This window comes from Alternaria incomplexa, assembly GCF_024043165.1.
Source record: "Alternaria incomplexa strain BMP 0042 chromosome Unknown scaffold_12, whole genome shotgun sequence".
Lineage (NCBI taxonomy): Eukaryota > Fungi > Ascomycota > Dothideomycetes > Pleosporales > Pleosporaceae > Alternaria > Alternaria incomplexa.
Window position 1 is genome coordinate 124,236 of NW_026249861.1, and position 21,754 is coordinate 145,989.

The following is a 21,754-nucleotide window of genomic DNA, read 5'->3' on the forward strand; positions in this document are numbered from 1 at the left end:
GTTTGCGCCGCGCAATCATATAACTCTGGAGGCTGTCGCAAAGTACGCGTCGCGGGCTGTTCGAAACCCAGCCCTTAAGCGAAGACAACCCTGCCCATCACGACAGCATACACATACTCGAATCCTCCTGGCTGAGCTCGCCGGGTATTCTTAAGCGGAGAAGAGCGTTGTGGCGGTGCGGCTGAAGACCATATCACCAAATCAAAAGCTTGGGGCTGCAGCCTCTGCCTCCTCGCAGCGGCCGGATTCGCACACCACCAAGCACCTTCCTCTCGGCGGCCTGCCCTTGCCAGTTCGAGACCTGGTGTGCGACCTACCCCCAGGCCTCCAACAACCGTGTGAGACGATAAAGTCGCCTCCCACGACCTTGCACAGACCGTGTATCTGTGCGCAGCCATAAGTGTCTAAGACAGCCGCTACGAGAACAGGAACATCAACGAAGAAACGAGCTCACGATCACGACCACGACCATGGATCAGCCAGAGCCCGCGACACCGCTTTACCCGGCCATGGCCCTCCTCAACTACATGCATGCGCCCACAGTCGGCTTCTACTACATGGGCGCTTGCGCATTCAGTTTGTGCATATTGCAAAAACCACGATTAGTATCAGCAAAGAGGCGGTGGAGCATACTCATCGCCATGCTCGCGATACTGGTCGCATACATCACAGAGGTACTTTACTACTTCAGTCGGTCAATGGGCGATTGGGACTATGAGGCACCACAACCTGCAGCAATCCGCTGCTTAGGATCGATACTGGTCTGGAGTCCGCTCGCATACATACTCTGGTCGAGTAAGGCGTTACGGTGGCACGCCTACTTTGGCGCGTTTGTCCTGCAATTCGCTTTCGAGACTACGACATGCCTGATAACGGCATTTTCCATCCCGGAGAAGGGTCGGCAGAAGAATGCGCCTTTCGTGATTGACTGCGTCAGGGCGTTGGCTTCGCTCATAATGCTTCTTGACGCCTTCATCATTCTGGTCACCAAGCAGGCGGTGATCAGCACGGACGAGGAACGCCAGTCTCTGCTAGGAAAGCAAGCGAATGGTTCATCAACACCCAACGGCAACGCTGGATATGGCACCATACCTACTGGAACGTCGAGCGACGATGAGGAAGCACCGCCGAAAGATGACGACAAGGATATCAAAGAGCAACAGGCAAAGCGTCTCGAAGAGGAGGGTGGCTGGTTCGGATATCTCAAGGGTTTCGCCGTGTTCTTGCCTTACCTATTCCCGAGAGACGACTGGAAAGTCATGACATGCCTGGGTCTACGACTCATTCATATGCTGACAGAGCGTGTTCTGAACTTGCTTACTCCTCGCCAAATCGGTATCATCACCAACAAACTACAGCACTCTTATGAGACCCAGAGTGGCGTCATGCCGTGGAGGGATATTGGCCTCTGGATCTTGTTCTCATACATCAACAGCTATGCTGGGCTCGGCATAATCGATGGCATCGCAAACTTAGTCATCTCGAACTCCGCGTATCGGCGCATCACCTTGCTCGCATATGAGCATGTCCTCGGTCTATCCATGGACTTCCACACCTCGAAAGACTCCGGGGAGGTTCTCAAAGCTGTTGAACAGGCGTCATCTCTAAACTCGCTCATCGAGATGGTTCTCTTCGACATTGCGCCCATTCTGTTGGACCTCTTCGTAGCCATGTACTACGTAACGCACTTGTTCGACGCTTACATGGCCTTCATCATCCTTTTCATGGGCGCAGCATACATCGTAATCGGATTCTACTTCACGACGCTCTCTCAGCCGAAGCGAAGAGACTATGTCGAAAAGCAGCGTACTGAAAGCTCTACAGTCAATGAGACTGTCCACAACTGGCAGACGGTCGCTTACTTCAACCGATTGGTGTTTGAACACAAGCGCTATGCCGAGAACATCATGAACACCATCTCCGCTCAATACGCATACTACTTCCGATCTATGGGCGGCCATGCGGCACAGGACGTTCTGACAACTCTCGGGTTTGCCGGTGCTTGCGTCTTTGGTATGTCGCAGATTGTCACTGGCCGCAAGCCAGTCGGCAATCTTGTCACTCTGATCATGTACTGGCACACAATGACATCGCCCCTATACGTTCTCTCCTACAGCTATCGCCACATCTCCAGCTCGCTTATTGATGCTGAGCGCCTTCTGCAGCTACTTAATACTAAACCTACAGTTGCCGACCAAGACGGTGCAAGAGACATTGTGGTTTACGCGGGTGAAGTCGAGTTCAAGGACGTCGACTTCCACTACGACGAGCGTAAGCCCATTATCAAGGGCGTGAATCTGAAGGCGGAAGGCGGACAGACCATCGCCTTCGTTGGTGAGACAGGAGGCGGCAAGTCGACAATGCTGAAATTGCTGTTCCGCTTTTACGACGTGACCGGCGGCTCAATCATGATCGATGGTCAAGATCTACGTTCAGTCACGCAAGCCAGTCTCAGGAATGCTCTCGGTCTTGTGCCGCAAGACCCTGTCCTCTTCAACCAGACCATCCGACAAAATATTCGCTACGCCAAACTCGACGCAACGGACAAGGAGATCGAAGATGCCTGTGCCGCTGCTGCCATTCACGACGACATCGTTGGCTTCCCCGACGGCTACAACTCCAAGGTTGGCGAACGTGGTGTTCGTCTCTCAGGCGGTCAACTCCAGCGCATAGCCATCGCACGCGTACTCCTCAAGAACCCCAAGATCGTTATGCTCGACGAAGCCACGTCAGCAATCGACTCTTCCATCGAAGCGCTCATCCAGCAAGCGTTCCGCAAGCTGAGTCAAGGCCGCACGACCTTCGTCATCGCGCATCGCCTCAGCACGATTGCTGATGCGGATCAGATCCTCGTTGTGGAGAAGGGCGAGATTATCGAGAGGGGCACGCATCAAGAGCTGCTGAAGAATGAAGTTGGCAAGTATTCGGAGCTTTGGTCGAAGCAGACTGCGGGGCACTTGTCGAAGACGCCGTCGAAGGAGGATGTGAAGAAGGATGTAGCGACAAAGGAGACCGAAGACACGGTGACCGAAGACGAGGACACCGAAAACAAGAAGACGAAGCAAACAGATGAGGCAACTGCAACGGCCGTAGAAAGGAAAAGCGATAATGAGGACACGACAACGAAGCGTAAATGAGCATAGCTTGCTGTCTAGGGAGGAACGTAATTAGGGCTTTCGGCCACGTAGTATCGCGATACAGCAACGCGAATCGCATTAATCACAACACACACATCAGAAAAGATTCCCAACGTCATCCCGTAAAACTCGTCCGCTTGCTTCTGCAGTTTGCGACCTCATGATCCGTATACATTCCTGCTGCCTTGAAGCCGCTCAGCCAACGCGGGACAACAAACCCGCCAGCCAGTCGCAAATGTGCCCTAAACAGGTGGGCGTTCTCGGGAAGACAACATGCCGACTCTGACGCACGGACTTTTGCGGACCAGCTACGCGCAATCGAAACGATGCATGTGCGGGCGAGCAGCTGAATGTTTAAGACAGCTTGCTGAACCTCAATTCTCTCTTCTTACGATATATTATCTGTGCTGGTTTACTACTTGGCATTACAGTACCACGCCGCTCAACAACCCCCGTCGTGGCGCAGACACAACTTCCTTACGTCATCCATTACCGAAACACCTTGATTCGCCGCTTCGCCACATCCACGCAGGTCGAGCGACCCAAACAGTCAATCCCTTTCGGACATCTGCAACCGCGCCCCTTGCGCAGAATTCCTCTTATGGCGGTGCCGAAACGCTTCCTGCTGCTTGCGGCTGCGGCGTGGACGTGGTTTAGTCAGCGGTATGCGCCTGCCGTCGCTGTCTCGCAGGGCTACATTAAGAACACCATTGCGCTTTTCGCAATCGCAGTCTTCGTTCAACTGGCATGGTCCATCGTTATCTACCCATTATTTCTGAGTCCGTTGAGGCATCTACCCTCGCCGCCAGACAGCCATTTCCTGCTCGGCCACTTCCGACGCATTTACAAGGACCCGACGGGTGAGCCGCAGCGGGATTGGATTGACAACGTGCCGAATGACGGTGTGTTGTATTATCGGTGGTTGTTCAATGAGCCGAGGATACTGGTGACGAATCCGAAGGCGATTGGAGAGGTGCTGGTGACGAGGAGCTATGAGTTTGTTAAGCCGGGGAGGTTGAGGAAGGGGTTGGGGAGGTTGTTGGGCGTGGGGATTCTGTTGGCGGAGGGGGATGAACATAAGGTGCGTATACATGATGGGCTTAAGAAGATGGTAGCTAATGTGTCTGCGATTGTAGCGCCAGAGAAAGGCACTTATGCCTGCGTTCAACTTCCGACACGTCAAAGACTTGTACCCGATTTTCTGGAGTAAATCCCAGGAATTTACCGAGAAGCTCGCTGAAACCATCAAGAACAGCCCCGATGAATCATCCGTAGTCGAAATCGGTCATTGGGCTTCCCGCGCCACTCTCGACATCATTGGTGTAGCAGGAATGGGCAAAGACTTCGATGCCATAAGCAACCCGTCCAACGAACTCAACGAAACCTACCGCAAGATCTTCGCCGGCGCGCGTGGTGCTCAACTCATCCAAGTATTGCTGAATCTGCTCCCCCACTGGGTCGCTGTCAATCTTCCCTTGGCGCGCAACGACATAATCGGCAACGCCGTCGACACCATCAAGAAAGTCGCCAGAGATCTCATCCACGACAAGCGCGAGAAGCTGCAATCCGGCGAGGCAAAAGGCATGGACATCTTAAGCGTAGCCATGGAATCCGGCGGTTTTAGCGACGAAGACCTCGTAAACCAACTCATGACGTTCCTCGCCGCGGGCCACGAAACTACCGCTTCAGCCATGTCATGGGCCGTATACCTGCTGTGTCAAAACCCTGATGTGCAAACACGACTTCGACAGGAGATCCGCACCGAGCTGTCTGAAGCACTGCAACCAGGTGGCCAGATCTCTTCGACCGAAATCGACCGACTCCCCTATCTAAACGCCGTACTGCAAGAAACAATGCGCATCTACCCCCCCGTCCCCCTCACCCTCCGCGAAACCGCCCACGACACCACCATCCAAAACCACTTCGTCCCCGCGGGTACAACCGTCGTAATCTGCCCGTGGGCCATCAACACGTCCACCCATCTCTGGGGCCCAGATGCCCGCTCCTTCAACCCCGACCGCTGGATGCAGCCCGGTACTGCCAACACGGGCGGCGCGGAGTCGAACTATGCCATTACGACGTTTTTGCATGGGCCAAGGAGCTGTATTGGCATGCAGTTTGCCAAAGCGGAGTTTGCTTGTCTCGTGGCGAGTTTGGTGGGGAGGTTTGAGATTGGGTTTGAGGTGGAGGGGCATGTGGCGGGGATTCAGGGGGGGATTACGGCGAGGCCTAAGGGGGGGTTGAGGGTTAGGTTGAGGGATGTTGGGGTGGGGGAGAAGGTGTAGATGGGTTGTGTGATGTGAGCAGTACATTGTCGGAGGTCATGAAAATTCCCAATGTGCATAGCCCATGTTCCTCGCGACGAGCATCGAGCACGAAACATCAAAGATCAATGGTCATGAGAATGGGTTAGTCTGAGTTGCGTGTGAAGCAATGTTGTCCTGTTTGGGTTGAACGGCATCAGTAATCGGCTCGCGTCCCCTGCAGGCGCTTGGTCCAGCTGCCACACAACATACCTCTGGTACTATTGTCATACTTGGATGATCTTACCTTCCTTACGAGTTCTACGTGGGGTAATTGAAGACCTTCGCCGACCAGCAAGGGCCATCCTAGACGTTCGCTGCGAGACGAGCCGCCGGTGGGGGTGGGAGCGCGCGCTATTGGGTATTGAACCGTCGAGAACACCCTGGAGTAACAACCCGTTTTGGAAAAGCTGCAATCTCCGAGTTACTGCATCATGTACAGAAAATCAAGGTAATCTTAACGATCATGGAAGCAGTTTAGCGTGCCATACTTCGTGGCTGTCCAAGGTTTTCGTTGGGCGAAGTCGGCGGCATGCGATCGAGGCAGAATGCCGCTTCTGGACTCTGATTGGTCAAGCCCTTGGCGAAGAACGTACCACATTCGCATGTCCTACAAGGTCTGCATAGGCTATGACAGGCCTTGCATCGAACGCAATACATCCTTTGTCGCCGTGAATACTAGTCTACACTTGTTTTTGGTAACACAGATCTTGGGACGGCAGCCTGGACGTTGGGTGTAGACTGTCGATGGGTACAGTTGCTGCGACGATAAGACAAGAAAACGTTGAAAGCAGTTGAAAGCAGGATCCAACTGTGAACCTCAATGTTGTCATGATTGGCGCGGGACACGTAGTGCGTCCGTTCCGATATGCAGATAATATGCGGGAGCGCTATGGCAAGCAAGATCGACCCAAAAGGGTAAAGTCGCTATGCGCAAGGCTTGTAGCGACGACGAAAAGAGCAGGATGAATGAGCGTCAAGCGGTACGTATCGCCAGTACATGCAACTTAGTTAGTCGCCCACTACCGAACTGTAGCGAGATGAGAGAAGTACTGGGTTGGTTGCCCAGCATATCCAAAAGTGCAGTCTCGCGATATCATTGGTCGAACCGGTGCTTTACATGTGTTCCGGCTATGCACACAAATTCAACTGCAGCCCAATACATCCAAAATGCGGCTTTTAGACATGCCTTCTGTCGTAAGTCATGTACGAACCATGTCTGAGTGGTCCTGCTGACAACACGTCGAGCTGGCTCATTGGTCGTCGTGCTGAACGTATGCCCCTCAGGTGTCCACCTAACCGCGTCTTTCAGCCCGAGGGAGGAGCGGTAGTACACGAGTGATAACCTGTCGTATGTGACGAGCGCTTAAACCTACTCGCCGTGGTAGGGCTCCGGTCGCAGCATACTCAAGAACCTTGGGCAGCCCCATACGCTCTTGATCCTCTCGTCTGGACGACCCGCGCTCTCCTTCGCACGAACGCACATCGGGTGGTGAGTCACCAAGTCTGGAACACGATACGGGTAGCGGATGGCGGAGAAGAAACGTGGTGGAGTCGAGCCTTGAAGACGTATGAAGGCGATCGGCCGCTATTCAGGCCACTTAGCGTTCGCCACGTAAGTCGACTCTTCTAACCTTCCTTCCTGGCTCTTGAGACTGTTGCAACCTACTACGACCACTGTATAGCTTAGCTGACCTCGAAAGCATTTTTCTCAACTGGAAGAACGAGAAAGAACACCGTGCAGCCCGCACGAAAAGCACGATGGAACACACGGAACACGACAGATCACCCACGAGAACAGATGATCATCAGAGCGACGCCGACAAAGTGGGCGAAGTACTCGCAGACCACTGCGCATACCCACCTGATCAACGCATCGGTTCACGCACCTTCCCTTCGATAATCCAGAACGCACACATATCTGCGCCGCATGAGCTCGGCCACACAGGGGGATCGATCGACGGTAGGCCATGCGGGTTGCTGTCAGGATAGCTTTACGGACGAACGAACATGTCGTGGTGTCCATCGGCAACGCAAGCCAGGTCAAAGACGTGGAAGAAAGAGTACACAAGATGACAGTGTGAGTGCAGGCCGACCAGCTGACACTATGGGATAGGCAACTAAGCCCGGGGCATTATCGGCACTACCCGCTCACACCATCCGAGTGAGCACTAGCGTCGTCACGTGTTTGCCAAGCTGCGAAATTTACCCCACCAGCCGTCCTCCGACACAACAACACCACCGAATCCGACCCTCCGCCCGCTTCATCTCACGATGGTCGACCTTGCTGCATGGCGCAAATTCTTCGCCCGAACACCCGACCAGCCTTCCCTGACTGAGGGGAAAGCGCCGTATTGTCTCTCGCCGGGCCGTGCACCATGAGCTCTCCACTTCTATTCGCGGCTACGCGACGGTCACGGATTGGACAGCTTCAGCCCCCAATTCAAGCACAGCGGCTACAATCACCACAATCGAGGACGCAACCAATCATATAAACTGGAGACGGTCATTGCATCATTAAATACTGAGAATCTCAGGAATAGAAAGAAGCGACTGTAAGAGGTAACGCCCGGCCTTCCCTGTTCCGCATGCCATCGCTCAATGCCAGCTCTGCGTGCATCATTCCGCCTCTGGACCCAAAAAATGAATGGCCTCAAACTAAAAGAAAATACCGAAGCGGTACACATGAAACGAAACCGCAGACGCCCGCGCCATGACCGCTGTAACCTCAGTAGACTGCTTGCAGTCTACGGTTGCGCTCGCAAGACAGCTCATTGATTTCTCCATCCAGACTGCGAATCATCTCCATCGACTTCTCGATCGAAGCACCGAACTTGTGAGGCTCTCGCTGCCAGCGCCCGATGCGGTCCACCTCAGCGGCTCGACGGCGCATCTTGGTGTTGATCTTCTCACAGAGCTTGCAGTATGTTCCCGTAGGAATTGTCTGCATGATGAGCTTCATGCCACATGTCTCGCCGATTCGGTACTCCTTGGCGCAGTGCTGTCGGAAGTGGCCCCACTTCCAGTCGCCGCAGACGAACCTGTGTTGGTCGTAGAAGCACATGTTTCAGGCTGGAAGAGCTTGGACGTCTGATGTTCGGTAACACGTTAGTCTTGTTCACGAACCGCTTGGATATCAGCACTCGAACACCTACATGTTACTGTTGGTTCAAACACTGGACCTTTTTGATAGGGCCAGCGATCGCGTTCCTGGAAGTGGGTCAGCTCAGGGGTCACCTCAACCTTGAGCCTCAAAGACACATACAGAATGGTTGGATGGTAGGAGGGCTTTGGCAAAGACGGCTATGGTCTATACCCAAGAGAGGTGTTGTTGGTCAAGCCCGGTGTTGCAAAAGTTGGCTGAGGATCAGAGTCTATGGTCAATGACTGGAAGAGATCTTTGGACTGAGTGTGAAGAGACTGATATTCTGGCAGCAGCGTACCGCTATTTATCCTTCGAAACGAACTCCTCTCGCCGGCCTCGCCGGCCATCCATCGAACCCGAGCCCGCTTCGCTGTCAGGCCATAAATTGATGCCGTGGCCTATCCTTTCATCGACGTGGTAGCACCCCACCCGGTTCCATCCAACGATATCGCTACGATTCACGGATCCCTCTTACTCTGACGCTAGAGTAATGCGGAGACGGGCTGAAATGATACCCTAGGCCGTGCCGGCGTTTCCAGCTGCAGACAGTTATCACATTTGCTAGGGGATCAACGTGTCGTGGCTTCCTCAACCACGTAACCCTTTGTTCCAGATGCGAAAATCCCGCATGTTCCTTGTCAAGACGCCTTAGTTGGCGCTTGGGGTCGTTATGGTGTGTCCTTGTCGAGCAATCCGGGCCTCTCATGCCATATGAGATGGAGCATTCGTGAACCGAGATACGATCACGTGCTGCTTGGTGTATGCCGAGTTACAGTCCGGTTCAAGAATATTTTCCTGGGTCCAGTAAGCGATTGGCCAATGGCTCCCGCTATTGGTACCTCAGTGGAAATGCCACCAGGCAATACACGGGCCAACCTTGAGAGTCTCTAGGTTCCACTCCCTTCACCTCGAGCTATGGTCAACCGTTACAAGATGCACTGACCAGGCCCTGGAGAATAAGCAGTATCGTCGCCTGCGGTTGGGCATCGCTGTCTCCTTACGCACTAGTACGCCATGTGGTCACGGTACTTCGGGCATTTCTCATTTCCTACGCTACATGCTCGACCCCAAATTTTCCGTTTGTGGTCACGCTAATCAACCTGTGTAGCATCACTGAGCTTCACCGATGGTGCTCGGCTGTTTTTTGCGTCCACTAGAGATCCTCACCTTTACCGCTTGGCTGACACACAACATGCCGGTCTTTCCACTATGGTCTCGAAACGCTGTTGGCCAGTCACCTTATCTTGTTCTGCTGCAGACATGCGTCTTCGCCTTCGCACCTGGTCACCCAGCATCGCCACTGGGATGGAACGCTAGCAACATCCGCATGCATGTTGCATAGCACGGACTGGGTCCTTCATTCAGCTGATCGATATCCCCACTCAACGGCTGACTATGCCCGTGGCCGGTCCGTTGTTGACTGACTAGGCCCTGCACGCTGACAGGCATTCCTATCCTAGATAACAGGATGGCGTGAAGTTAATGCGGAACCTAAGCCGCCATCGCATATCATGGTAATCATCTGGGCCCCCGGACACACACTAGAACCAGCCAAAGCATGCCCCATCGGAGATCCTCTGACGTGGCGAGCGGTATATGGTTGAGTAAAGGAGAAGCCGTATCCCTGGCGTTGTCTCGCCATCTGTCATAGCTTTTACGAACACATCCGCGTTGGCTCGCCTGCCTTTCCGCTCATACTCAGCGAGGGATGCTTCCACCGGGCCTATGGGAAGGTTTTCTTCACTAGAACCGTCTTTACCGGTGAGCCCAAAAGGATGGCAAACAAGGCTTGAGCTATATTGTGTAGTCAATGCAGTGGCAACATGATGCAGTGTGCTTTCGTAAGTCGACTCAACCAGTCTGCCTTGCCGTCGAACAAGGCAACATTTCCTTATTACCGAGCCAATTGCTTCCTCTCAGTTAGATTGAGCTGTAAATTCATAACCATCTTCTTCAACTGTGCTCTGGGCATCCATGGCATGAGTGCGGCAAAGTGAGCGTACATCGAGTGATGCAGAAAGCGAGGTGTCCTTGTGGTGGCATCCGGCCCAACGACGGACTTGCGTCGTGCACGGAACCACACACCAGCCATCACAATTAACATGACAACTGCGGCCACTGCTGCGACCATAAGTAACCTTGCAAATAGTTGCGCAATCAATCGACCCGATGCTGATTCCACCTCTTTTGGGTTTCTCTGACGCTGTGACTTGGCCTCTTATGGTCCTGGCAAGCAAAAATGCCCAGAATTGCGCTCCTTGAGTACGCAAACCTCAGTCTCATCAAGGCTCGACGTTGGAATTTGCTACGCGGCACTCCGCGCATACTTCTCGTCATGTGAGAGCAAGGCGATGCTGGGTACGCCGCGAGTACATGGGCAGCGATGGAACTAGATGGCAAGTCGCACGCAATTTTGATCCCGAGACGAGCGAGTGCTGTGCTTGTGTGGGCCGGAGCTGCGGTCACCGGCGCTCTTTGTGCATGACGAGGCTAAGCTATATGGAGGCGGATTGGTGGGCGCCGCTTCACGGTGGGTCAAGTCGTTCTGGCCAGCCAGGTTACATGTCCCCGCGTAAGAAGAATATGGTTGGTCAAGGCGGATGAGAACGTTCATGTATGCCGAGACCAGCGCAAACTGGATGACGAAAGATTGCCTGGGAGGACATCACAAATCACTCCACGGGTCACACGTCTTAGTCACAGCAAGGTATTCGATGACGGAGACAGAGTGAAAACATGAAATGACGGATAAGCTACGACAAATACCTGAAGCAAGTGTGGCAGTAGATGGCGGCCACCCCGTGCAAAAGGTGAAAAGACCGAAGTGGCGGGACCTCAGGCTGAAAGCCCTGCCTTGTCTTCGCTTGACCACCGAGAGAGCATGTGCATGGCACTGGCAGGTTTCGCTCGAGCACGGGAAACTGTTGCATGCAACCAACCTCTAGCCGCATATGCACAAAGGAGGAGGGATCAGGGGACAAGCTCAAGGTCTGGCTGATGCCGTGGACATCCTTTGGCTGGCCACTATACGAGCAGCCTGTCAGACCGATGAAGGCGTGCAGACACTGAGCAGAGACAAAGAAAGCAGAACTTTAGCGACGATGTGTTCTTCATGCGAAGGATGCGGAAGGATGGTGTTACGCATGAATCTGGCTATCGTAACCGTGTTGGGTCGCTGATATGGCCGGACAACAATGTGCTGATCCGGAAAAACATCAACAAGCAGTGATTGGGGCTGCCAAAGGCTATATGCCGTGCACGTGGCTTCCACAAGAAAAGCGCCGGCAACAAGGCATACGCAAACGAGTATTCGAGAACCTACCTTTGCCTGATGACGCAGAAAGAGGGGTATGCTCAGGCGAGCCTCCATGCATTTTTCAGTTTCAGATGGCGGCAGTTACTGCTGATATGGTCGACCAAAAGCGGCTGAACGTCGCACGCACTGAACATGACACTCGGTACCAGCAATTGGAGACATACAATCTAGGCATGTGGGGCGAAAGTGACCTACGACATCGCACCTTACTCCATATTAGTGGCCTATCCGCATCAGATAAATGGCCGCCGGCGACATAACTCTGAAGCAGTATGATGCTCGCAAAGCTACACCTATAACAAAGGCAAAAATCGCCGCATTGATCCAATTGGCAGGAGTTACTACCATGACAAGGATATGCCCACACGATCGGGGTGTAAGGTGCGTTGGTCGCATCGTCCTTCAACCGAATGAGCGGTGACGAAACCGTAGCAAAAGGACCGATATGACATGCACGGTAAGCTCAAACCCACCAGTGTAAGTGTGGGGAACAAGGAAACGAGAACAACAAAGAAATAGCAGTAGAGCCTATGGAAACAGAGGGATAGCACACTTTGTGCGACAACCCCGTTGCGGCCGTCATCGCGACCCAGCGCTTGACGAAACGTCGTTTCCCTACGCGCCCATAACACTTTGACGTAAACAACAACAACATCGGCGGAGAGGAAAATGAACAAGCACTATCATGCTGCAAGTAGTTGAGCCATTAGTTCGGAAGAGAGTCCGCACTTGTCAATTGCGTGCGCAGCAGCGTGCGTCATTAGCTTCATGCTCAACATCTAAGCGAGCGAAGGAAAATAACCTAGCCCGATTACCGGCCACTGGCATGACAATGAGCGACGGTGCCACATTATCAGATCCAGAAAACCCGAGTGCGAGTAGAAAGTGGCTCTCGCGGGGCTTCTGTAACGTGCAGCTAGCCCTATTAGTTGGCCGTAAGGCGGGAAAAGTCGGATGATGGTGATGTGTAATTAGCACTGTGGGAGAATTCCAAGGCCTGTGCATGAGAGAGGCAGTGCTTTCTAGGTTTGCGATACACCCTCAGTTGCTAGTCAGCTCGGAGGGCGTTCTGGTCTTTCACGTGAATAGCCGTTGAAAGGATGAAAAGACTGGAGGCGAGGATCCGAAAGAAGGCTGGGAGAACAGAGTGGAGTCAATCTAGAAGCGTGTTCATGTACGATGACGGTCTGTGGGTAAGGCCTCAGAGGAGTCCGTGTTCAACAACCAAATCTCAATGGGTTAAGCTTGATGTAACGATGCCTGCTGGAAGTCATACACCGCAAAACACACCCAGAAAACCTGGATACAATGCCTGATTGCAAAGTGCTCCATTGCAGTCTAAAGCACCTTGAACGATCATGTCTACCACGACTCATGATCGCAAACATTGACTCATCGACCAGCATGTCTTTAGAAGGGTATCTCCCTGATATGCCTGTACGTACGTTTCTCTAAAGAAAAGACCCGGACATAAACGAGCGGTGAAGATAACCACGTACCATCTTTTCAAAAGAGGTTGGAGATTGGGCGTGTGTATGTCTTGGCACCGTCTTGCTCCGCGTCAAAGCGGTGTTCTCCGACCAACCACCGGCTTGCGATGTGCTGCTGGCTTCTTATCCTGGATCCCTTTGCCTCTGTGTTGTTCAAAGAGACACCAAGGCATATCCCTGACCAATTGCCAGCTTGACATTGTACGCGTGGAGCAGTCGCGCAAGCTTTCTATGCGACGCGTCGAGTCTAGGGAATTCCTAAAGTCGCCATGCACCCGGCTTGTAGCTTGCCGATTATGCCTAGTTTTCTAACCTCATGATCACCTAGACCACACGATCAGACAGTGTACGTTGTATCTGGCAATCGAGCAGCGAGTATGAGAGGTCGATTCGGGAGGTGAGTGGACGCGTTGTGAGGTCAAAGGTCGGGCCTAACTAAGGTAAACTCGTGAAGATGTGTGGAGCCGCTCAGGCAAGACATATAGGCTTGCATCGGTAGCAATGGCAGTAGGCAGTACGGTTGCTTGAGCGATGTTGTAGACCGCGTTCGCGTAGGAGACAGGGGGCGCGTTCGATGATCCAATGTCATTGATGACTAAGTGGCCTGCGGCTCTATCTCGGCCCGGAAATAACTTCATCTCCGGCGTTCAGATCGTCTTCCATGAAGCCAACTAGACAACACTTTGAGGGAAACACCTCAAGATCAGCGATAAACAGCATGAGAAATAGATACAGATGAGTTATAAGTTCAGGAATCGTCAGCTCAAAGCCTCCAAAGCTACAGCTGGTCTGCCTTAGAGCTCGTCGTGGCCGTCCGAATTCACCTCACACAACCGCCCATCCTTGGTCTCCACCAACGCCTCACTCCCAACGCATCGGCGGCACCAAAGTACGTTCTTTGGATCGGCCCTCCTCTTCACTCCCCTCAACATCCAATACCTTTCCCCCCAGAACGCTTCCTGCCATTCCGGCTCATAGCTATCACCCTCGTTGAAGTATGCGCCAGTGTCGGGGCTGAGTTGCCGCAGTGCCTCGGTTTTTCTGCGTGTGATATCTGAATATACATGGTTGATGGTGGCCTGGGATGCGTTATCACCGAACGGCGATGCGACGATAAGGTGCGTGAGAGTGTTGCGCCATGCAGGGTTGAGAGCGCTTTGAAGAGGGTAGTAAGCTGGTTCGTTCGGTGCACCAATCATGTGGCCGATGAGGAGTGGGTTAGTTACTGGTCCCTATGGGTATGTTAGCCAAGATCACAGATGTCAACCAGAGCTGAGGTCCTTTACATTTGGCTCAAAGGCATCATCGGTTGGGCCGATCTTCGAAAATACGATCGCCGTCAGGTGTGGGTTCGCCAGACTCTCAGCACTGAGCAATCTCGACCCATATGCCGAGCCACCATTTGCGACTTGCTCGTTCGTGAAATTGGCTTTGTGCATCTCCAGGTACGTATCCGTGTGCGATATTACCGACTGCCATTCAAAAACCTGCTTCCGCTCCTGCAGATATGCTTCAATGGGTTCCATGAGTAGCTCAACCGCTCCGCTTGGAGCGTTGTAAAGTAAGAATGTCCAGGAGAATGATAGAGTGGGAACACTAGGCGGTCCCACAACCAGGTAATACCCTTGCATGCCGCCTTCTTTCAGCCGCTGCATCTCTGCGTGCAGGAAGCCTAAGAACTTATAGAAACCAGTGCTTCTACCTGGGTGTTTGGAGCGAACTTGGAAGGTATGCGCAGTAGTTCTTGGGGTTGGAAAAGTGCGAACAACGACTTCAGTGATAATGCCGAATGTGCCGCCACCTCCGCCTCGTATAGCGAAGAACAATTCTTGGTTCTGACATGGGTTTGCGAGGACGACTTCGCCATTGGGTGTGACAATGGTGGCCTCAAGCAAGTTGTCGGCCCCCATCCCGTAGCTTGTCGAAAGCGGTCCATGACCACCGCCTGTGAGCCACCCAATGAGCCCGACGCTGGGATTGGCACCTGTTACAATCGCCATTCCATGCTGAGCTACTTCTTCTTGTACTTCAATGTTCGTGTGGCCGGCTGAAACACGCACAGCGGTCAACGGACTCTCGGAAGGGCAAGACGCTGGACTAAATGATGCGACGTAATCGATGCCGCGCATATGGTGCGTCCATATACTTAGGCTGCCATAACCGGTGCTGCGACCTTGGTATGAATGTCCAGTCGCCTTCACGACAACGCGAATGTTCCTTGCGCTTGCCCAAACCAGGGCTATGCTGACTTGAGAAGCAGTGGTGGTATTCACTACGTAGGCGGGGTAGTTGCCGATATGACATCCCTGCACTTCAGCATGTGGGTTACCAGTGATGCTAGTTCCATTTGGAAAGATTGGATTGCAAGAGTCGTTTGCCCATATAGGGTAGTCAATACTGACGGGATGTGCAGCGTGATATGACGAGTTAAACCATTGCGACGTAACGTACTCACAGGCTTCTCGATCGAACTCCGGCCTCGACGGGTAACAGACTGCTCCCGGTGGAACGCTGCGCATGAGTGCGCCATCAAATGTCTTGTTGAGGTCGCTCCATTCGTTGATTGAAGGCCAACAAGCATCACCAGGTGCCTGGTATATGCATCAGCCGTACTCAATGGATGCGCGATCCCAACTCACACATTTGCACTCATGGCCAACCGCGTCGCTGTGCGATGAAATGCAGAGAAGGCAGAGAAGGGAGGTATATAATCGCATGTCTTTAACGCTCTGAGCAGGCAGGGTAGCGTATGTCGAGCTTCAAGTTATTCGGTAAGTCCTTCTCAAAAGCTGAAAGTCGTATAGCAATTGCATTAAATTTTGCCAACGGAAAAGTCAGCGGGTCAAGCAGATCTAGTTGGAAGTACCGCGTAAGATGATGGCCAAAGATGAGTGAGAATTTTCCGTTGCTATTAGGGTGGTCAATTCTTGAATTGCGGAAGAAGATAGTTGATAGCAGCTAGCGCTGCAAAGGTGTCGATAGCGAGACAACAAAAGAAGGTGATGAATGTTGAAGAAAGGAAGACGAAAAATCCATATCCATTCCGTGAACCTGGAATGCCTGACAAGCCAAGCCTCGGTGAGGGGCAAAACACGTGACGAGCCCCGATTATATCGATCCTTCCTCTCATCCAAAGGAGGCTATCCTTGCGAGCGGATGGCGAGTATGCTAGATGGACGATGAACGTAGAGGATTTCATCTGGAACAGTATGATGTAGAAATCCTTCCATCTGCCTCCACCACCGTGCGTAGCTGGCCTGCCGGGCTTTGTCGGGGATGCTACTATCATAGCCATTTCCATCATGGCACGATCCATCGCATTGGAGGATGTCGCTCGTGCAAGATTACATGTCTCCTTTTAGCTCCATATTGTCGTACTTCCATCATGCCAGCATGTGGTCGTAACGACGTCGCGATGAACTTCTAGAGAAACGTGTCAGCATGGAGCACTTGATGTCGCATGTGAGATACACACCTCCAACACCACTTCAAGCAGGCCTTCGATGCTTCTTGCTAAGTCTCCTCCGCGCGCGACTCGGCTTGCGCACTGGTATTTGCTCGTGGCTCGGTGCTAGAATAGGTCGTTCGGCGGCATGCATGTCGCTACCGGCTACACTTGCCCCATCCCTCAACGCACGGCGCTCCTCATCCTGAACCTGAATATCGAAAAACGATGTTCTCCAGTTCGTCTGTTCCTCTGGCATACCCCCCGAGCTCCTCACCAGCACGCGCCGCGATCGCTGCATGTCGTTGACGTCCGGCTCTTTCCGGAACAAAGCATCGCTGAAGATGCGTTTAAAGAACTTGGGCATGTTTATTCGCTGTTACTTTGCAAGACAAAAGATATAGCCGCAGGAAGGATATTATGCAGGGACTCGCGGGATGCGACAGGCCTTATCAAGCCCGTGTTGATGTTTGGGTGGCGAAGATGAGGGCGGCAATTGCGGGGGCCGATACCCCTGTTGCGAGAGGATGGGCAGCGCCATTGGCCAGTATAAGAGGGCCGTAATGTTGATCTTGAACGGGCGTGACCAACTCTCTCCTGGACGCGTCAACGGAATTTCACTTCCCGTGCCTTCGCCCGCTCTACTGAAGATAACTGCCTTTCCATAACGCGCATCCAGCGTCTCGCGCCTAGTCGGTCATATTCAGCTCACGATACATGCGCCCAGAAGCGCCGTTGCCGACAATTCAATCAACGCGCGCATTCGGTTCGTGAGCTAGCTGCAACGATGTCACAATGATCGGCACAACAGGGTGTTTACTAGGACTTATGGTTCTAACATGGCGTCTAGATGCGGATGAACTTCAGTTCATGTGACGATGAAAAAGCCCGAGCACCAGCCATCCCGTTTCCCGACTGGCTTCATGCTCCAAATACACTTTCCGTTCGTTGTTTCCTATCACTGACGCTTACTCATTCCTGTGTCTTTTTCTCTCCTCTTCTATCCTCTCCATACACTCCTCCTCCGAGCAGTCGAACCAATCATCGATACCGCTACCGTACCACTCAATGTCTCCAAGTCGCCAGGACTCGCACGAACAGCCGGCTTCGTAGCACTTGTGTCGAATATACTCTCCATAATTTTGGCTACCTGAAACCAAGAAGCCTTGGGTCTTCAAACGATAAACCACTGGGCAGACTGCCTTCAGGTAGTCGGACCAATCGTCGGACATACCCCATTGAAAGGTAATGTGCAGCCTGAACCCCTCCTTCCGTGCAACACTTGGTTCTTCCAAAAAGGTAGAGAGTGGCCGACATGTCTGTCGGATGTGTACTGCTCGACTTGATGGCCTACTTTCTCCTGTGTGTAACGGTGGCGACGCGGGGCCGATGGCGACGTCCAGCTTCCTAAGGAAATCGCATGTCCGGACCGAAGGCGACCAGTTGTCATACAAGACGCCATCGTCGTCTTGCAATAGTGGTTGTAGCAGCTTTATATCGACCAAAAGATCTGCGCACTTGTACCAAATCTCCACAGCTTCGCGCGCGAACTCAGGGCCGACCTCACGTTCCAGCATCCAATATGGCGGCTCATATGCTTCTATCATAGGCGCAAACTCGTACAAGGGGTCGTATGGGTGCTTAGAGTTGTTGTCGACAATCTCGTACGGTTCGTCCTGACTTCCGCGATACAGCTCTGTGTAGATCATGTCCCGGAGCTCACGTGGTAGTTTCTCCAAGACCACATTTGGCAGCTCCTGTGTAGCCTCTCGACACTGCTGGTCTCTCTTCGACAACAAGAGTCTATAATTGTCAGTATAGATGATTATGCCTCTCCAAGCTTGTATAGCTTACATGCGTATGGCAAGACGTTTCGCGCCCAGCAACCGTAAATCATCATCTGCTAAGCGGGCTTGTTCGCGTTCCCTATCTTCAGTACTGTGTATGCTGGTAGCCAACGTCAGTCAGTCGTCCAATTAATTAGATGTCGCGTCGCTTACTCTTCATCGACGTTGCTAAGAGCCGCTTGCAGACCCTCAACGGTATCGGGTATCTGGAAATCGGACAGAGGCATGACTGATCAGCGTCGTGGGCTGGCTGTGACTTCAGTGGGTGGCGTGCAGAGGTGGTGAGGCTGCAAATGAGTCCCTGCGAGAGAAGGTCGGGCGGGATCCAATCACGAGCCTGCACTAACCCAGAAAGGCAAAGCGTGTCCGGATTCGGTGCATCCATGATGGATGAATGCCTCTTCACCGAAAACAGTCTTATCTCGTGGCACAATCCTACTAATATTACTGCCTTATCAGTGATTGTCAGATCATAGCCTTGACATCACCTCATGGGACGCAAGCCTATCGCCCCCGTATCGGCCCCTACTGGTACATGGTACGGCAACGATCAAACTGGGCGCCTTTTGAGCTTGCGAATGTGAAAGATGTATGACGGTACGGCGCAGGCACAATATCCGTAAGGAATTGCGTGAGACAGAAGGGAGAAAACTTGTCATTCGAAATGCAAATTACTGGCCCTCCACCGCGCGCATTCCCTTTGCCAAATATCAATCTTTTGTCGTTTGACCCGCATATCGACGACACTAAAGCTGTCATGTCCTTGTACCTGAACCCAGAACTTACGCTTTTCCACCACTTCAGGGGAAGCTGCGCCATCTATTGTAGACGCTAATTCGGTAGACGAGCCGGAATATTGACTTACATCAGGCTTGCTCAATTGGACCGCCTGCTCCAAGGTGTTTTCATCCACCAGATCAGGCTCGGGTTCTTCTTGAGCCGGTGTTGATACGTTGGTATCAACATTGATAATGGCGGATGGTGCTGATGGTTGACTGTCTTCTATTCTCCGAACCCCAACGTCCTGAGCGCTTACAACAATCTCAGTACTGTCTTCGTCGTCACTGGAGCTCGCATCGTAGAACGTATCTATCGTATGGATAGACGGCGGAGTGAGCATACCAGCTTCAACATGACGCCATCTGTAAATAGGTTGTTTGTCGCCCACGGTATTCCTCGCGTCCAACTCGTCAAGATCCAGGTATGGGTTAACATCCGGTTCGATAAGTTCGTCCGGAATTAAGAAGATGTTTGCATCGAGAGCGCGTCTCTCTGCGTCCAGATACGCATCCTCTGCATCGCGTAATTCGCCTATCAGCTTTTGTCCGTTTTTGAGGAAGAAGCCTGGAAATACAGTGACTAATTCGCTGTAGGGTTTAGTTGGATTTTGTGCGCAGAATCTGGTGAGTTCGAGGTTGTAAGACGATCGATGGCTGTCGTGTGCTTTGTCGGCTTCGCGGAAGGCTTTTCTTGCTGCGTGGAGTTTGCTTCTGATATTAGCCTCCTTCAGTAGTTGGGCCTCGCTGGGTTCGTTGCTTTTGTCGTAAAGTACAAGCTCTTTACCGGCCGGTGTTTCTTTTCTTGCGACGGTCTTGATGGCGGGCGCTGTAACTGGCACACCTTCGGCTTCCACTCCTTTTGTCTTTTTAGCTGGATTTTTGTGCAGCTTTCCAGCCTCTATGGAAGCACCAGCGCGCTCGGGTTCTTGTTCTTCTGAAGATCTACTACTTGTTATATCTTCACCCTGGGCTTTGGCGTAGTCCGGTAATATCCCGGCCTTGATGAAAGCGTCGTCATGACCCAAAGAAACAGCCTCCATCCAATTGTACCACTCTTCTTCCAATTCTTCCTCTTTCTTTTTGATGGCCTCTTTCTCCCGCTGAAGCCGTGAGATATCCTCTTCTGTCTTCGATAGTCTCTCCCTCATTCTCATGATTCTCGTACCCGACCCATCTTGGTGCTCCTGTTCAGAGGTATGCTTTGCCATCTTAGCCTTTGCTAGTGCCGCGCTGGAGGAGTAGACGAGTCGTTGAAGTTCTGAGATCTTCTTATCGATACGTGTAATATCAATTTTGGAGCTGAGCTCGAGCTCTCCGTGAGCGCGCTGAAGCTTTACGCAATTTAACATCCTTTGACCGAGTTGGAAAGACAGTAATAGCGCCATGACTGGCGTTCCGTCTACAGGAACCGCAATGAACGCAGCCGAGCCCGTCTTGTAGCTTGTCTTGGAGTCTTCATCCATGTGTACCGTCTGCCAAAGTTTGAAATGGTCTTCAGCCTGTTCACCCGCCGCCTTTGAACCTGCATCGTGATCCTTTGGACTTGCTGGTGGCTCCGAATGCGAGGAATTCTCCTCCTTCGCGGTGTCTTTCGACTGGTCTCCCGGCAATTGGCCGCCGTCATGCTGCGACATTGGTACGCTGGCAGTGCTAATAGTTAAGGCTATCTCTGGGCGCCGCTGGATGACATACGCGAGTTGATTGAGATATGAGCCAGCTTGGGGTCGAGCTGATGAATTGAAACGGAAGACAAAGACGGTACCACGAGGGTTCCGGCAGCTTTGTCGAAACCATCAAAGAGCATACCAACGTCTTTGTCCTTAGACATCGTTTCCTATTCGCTGCGACAGCCGGGAATAATTCCCATGAGATCAGACTATTTTGCTCTACGGAGGAGCTCATCTGTCTTCCAAGTCATTCACCAAAGACACGAAACTGGATATGATCTTTTGCATCTTTAGGAGGCACTTTTCTCTTTGTATCGTTGCGTACTGGACTCGCTTTGTGGCTTCGTCAGTCATGAAACCCGAGACTTCGCCATTTACCAGTCGTCTTGTGAACCAGCCTTTAAATGCTATTGGGTGTAGTTCGGATCAGGACGACTACTGGTAAAATGTATCACGAATTTATACGTAGTGCTTTCGTCGTGGTTTTATATCGAGTCAGCAGATACCCGAGTAACGATGCGAATTGACGAAACTAGAGGGGTCAACAGCGCCTGCGCAAGTGCAGGGTAGAGAGACTCAGGAGTCAGGTATTCACCGATCTGAGCATCTCCCCGTGATGTGCGGG

The 21,754-nt window shown here is 52.5% G+C and overlaps 5 protein-coding genes across 5 annotated transcripts; 1 reads left to right on the forward strand and 4 right to left on the reverse strand.

The window, feature by feature from the left end:
- Positions 1-470: 470 nt before the first annotated feature.
- Positions 471-5,422, forward strand: J4E90_007940 (uncharacterized protein; the record flags this gene model as incomplete). The annotated part of the gene is made up of 3 exons (XM_051437470.1): positions 471-3,129; positions 3,569-4,218; positions 4,274-5,422. 3 exons carry the CDS (start codon positions 471-473, stop codon positions 5,420-5,422), a joined length of 4,458 nt encoding a protein of 1,485 aa, XP_051288281.1.
- Positions 5,423-8,168: 2,746 nt separating this feature from the next.
- J4E90_007941 (uncharacterized protein) lies at positions 8,169-8,504 on the reverse strand (the record flags this gene model as incomplete). Its single annotated transcript, XM_051437471.1, has 1 exon — positions 8,169-8,504. The coding sequence occupies one exon, from the start codon at positions 8,502-8,504 to the stop codon at positions 8,169-8,171; it is 336 nt and encodes a 111-aa protein (XP_051288282.1).
- An 8,375-nt stretch (positions 8,505-16,879) lies between these two features.
- On the reverse strand, positions 16,880-17,174 carry J4E90_007942 (uncharacterized protein; the record flags this gene model as incomplete). Its single annotated transcript, XM_051437472.1, has 1 exon — positions 16,880-17,174. A coding segment is annotated over one exon (295 nt), but the record flags the coding sequence as incomplete, so codon positions are not given.
- A 630-nt stretch (positions 17,175-17,804) lies between these two features.
- J4E90_007943 (uncharacterized protein) lies at positions 17,805-18,843 on the reverse strand (the record flags this gene model as incomplete). The annotated part of the gene is made up of 2 exons (XM_051437473.1): positions 17,805-18,604; positions 18,837-18,843. The coding sequence occupies 2 exons, from the start codon at positions 18,841-18,843 to the stop codon at positions 17,805-17,807; spliced, it is 807 nt and encodes a 268-aa protein (XP_051288284.1).
- Positions 18,844-19,338: 495 nt separating this feature from the next.
- J4E90_007944 (uncharacterized protein) lies at positions 19,339-20,990 on the reverse strand (the record flags this gene model as incomplete). Its single annotated transcript, XM_051437474.1, has 2 exons — positions 19,339-20,934; positions 20,985-20,990. The coding sequence occupies 2 exons, from the start codon at positions 20,988-20,990 to the stop codon at positions 19,339-19,341; spliced, it is 1,602 nt and encodes a 533-aa protein (XP_051288285.1).
- Between the last annotated feature and the right edge of the window lie 764 nt (positions 20,991-21,754).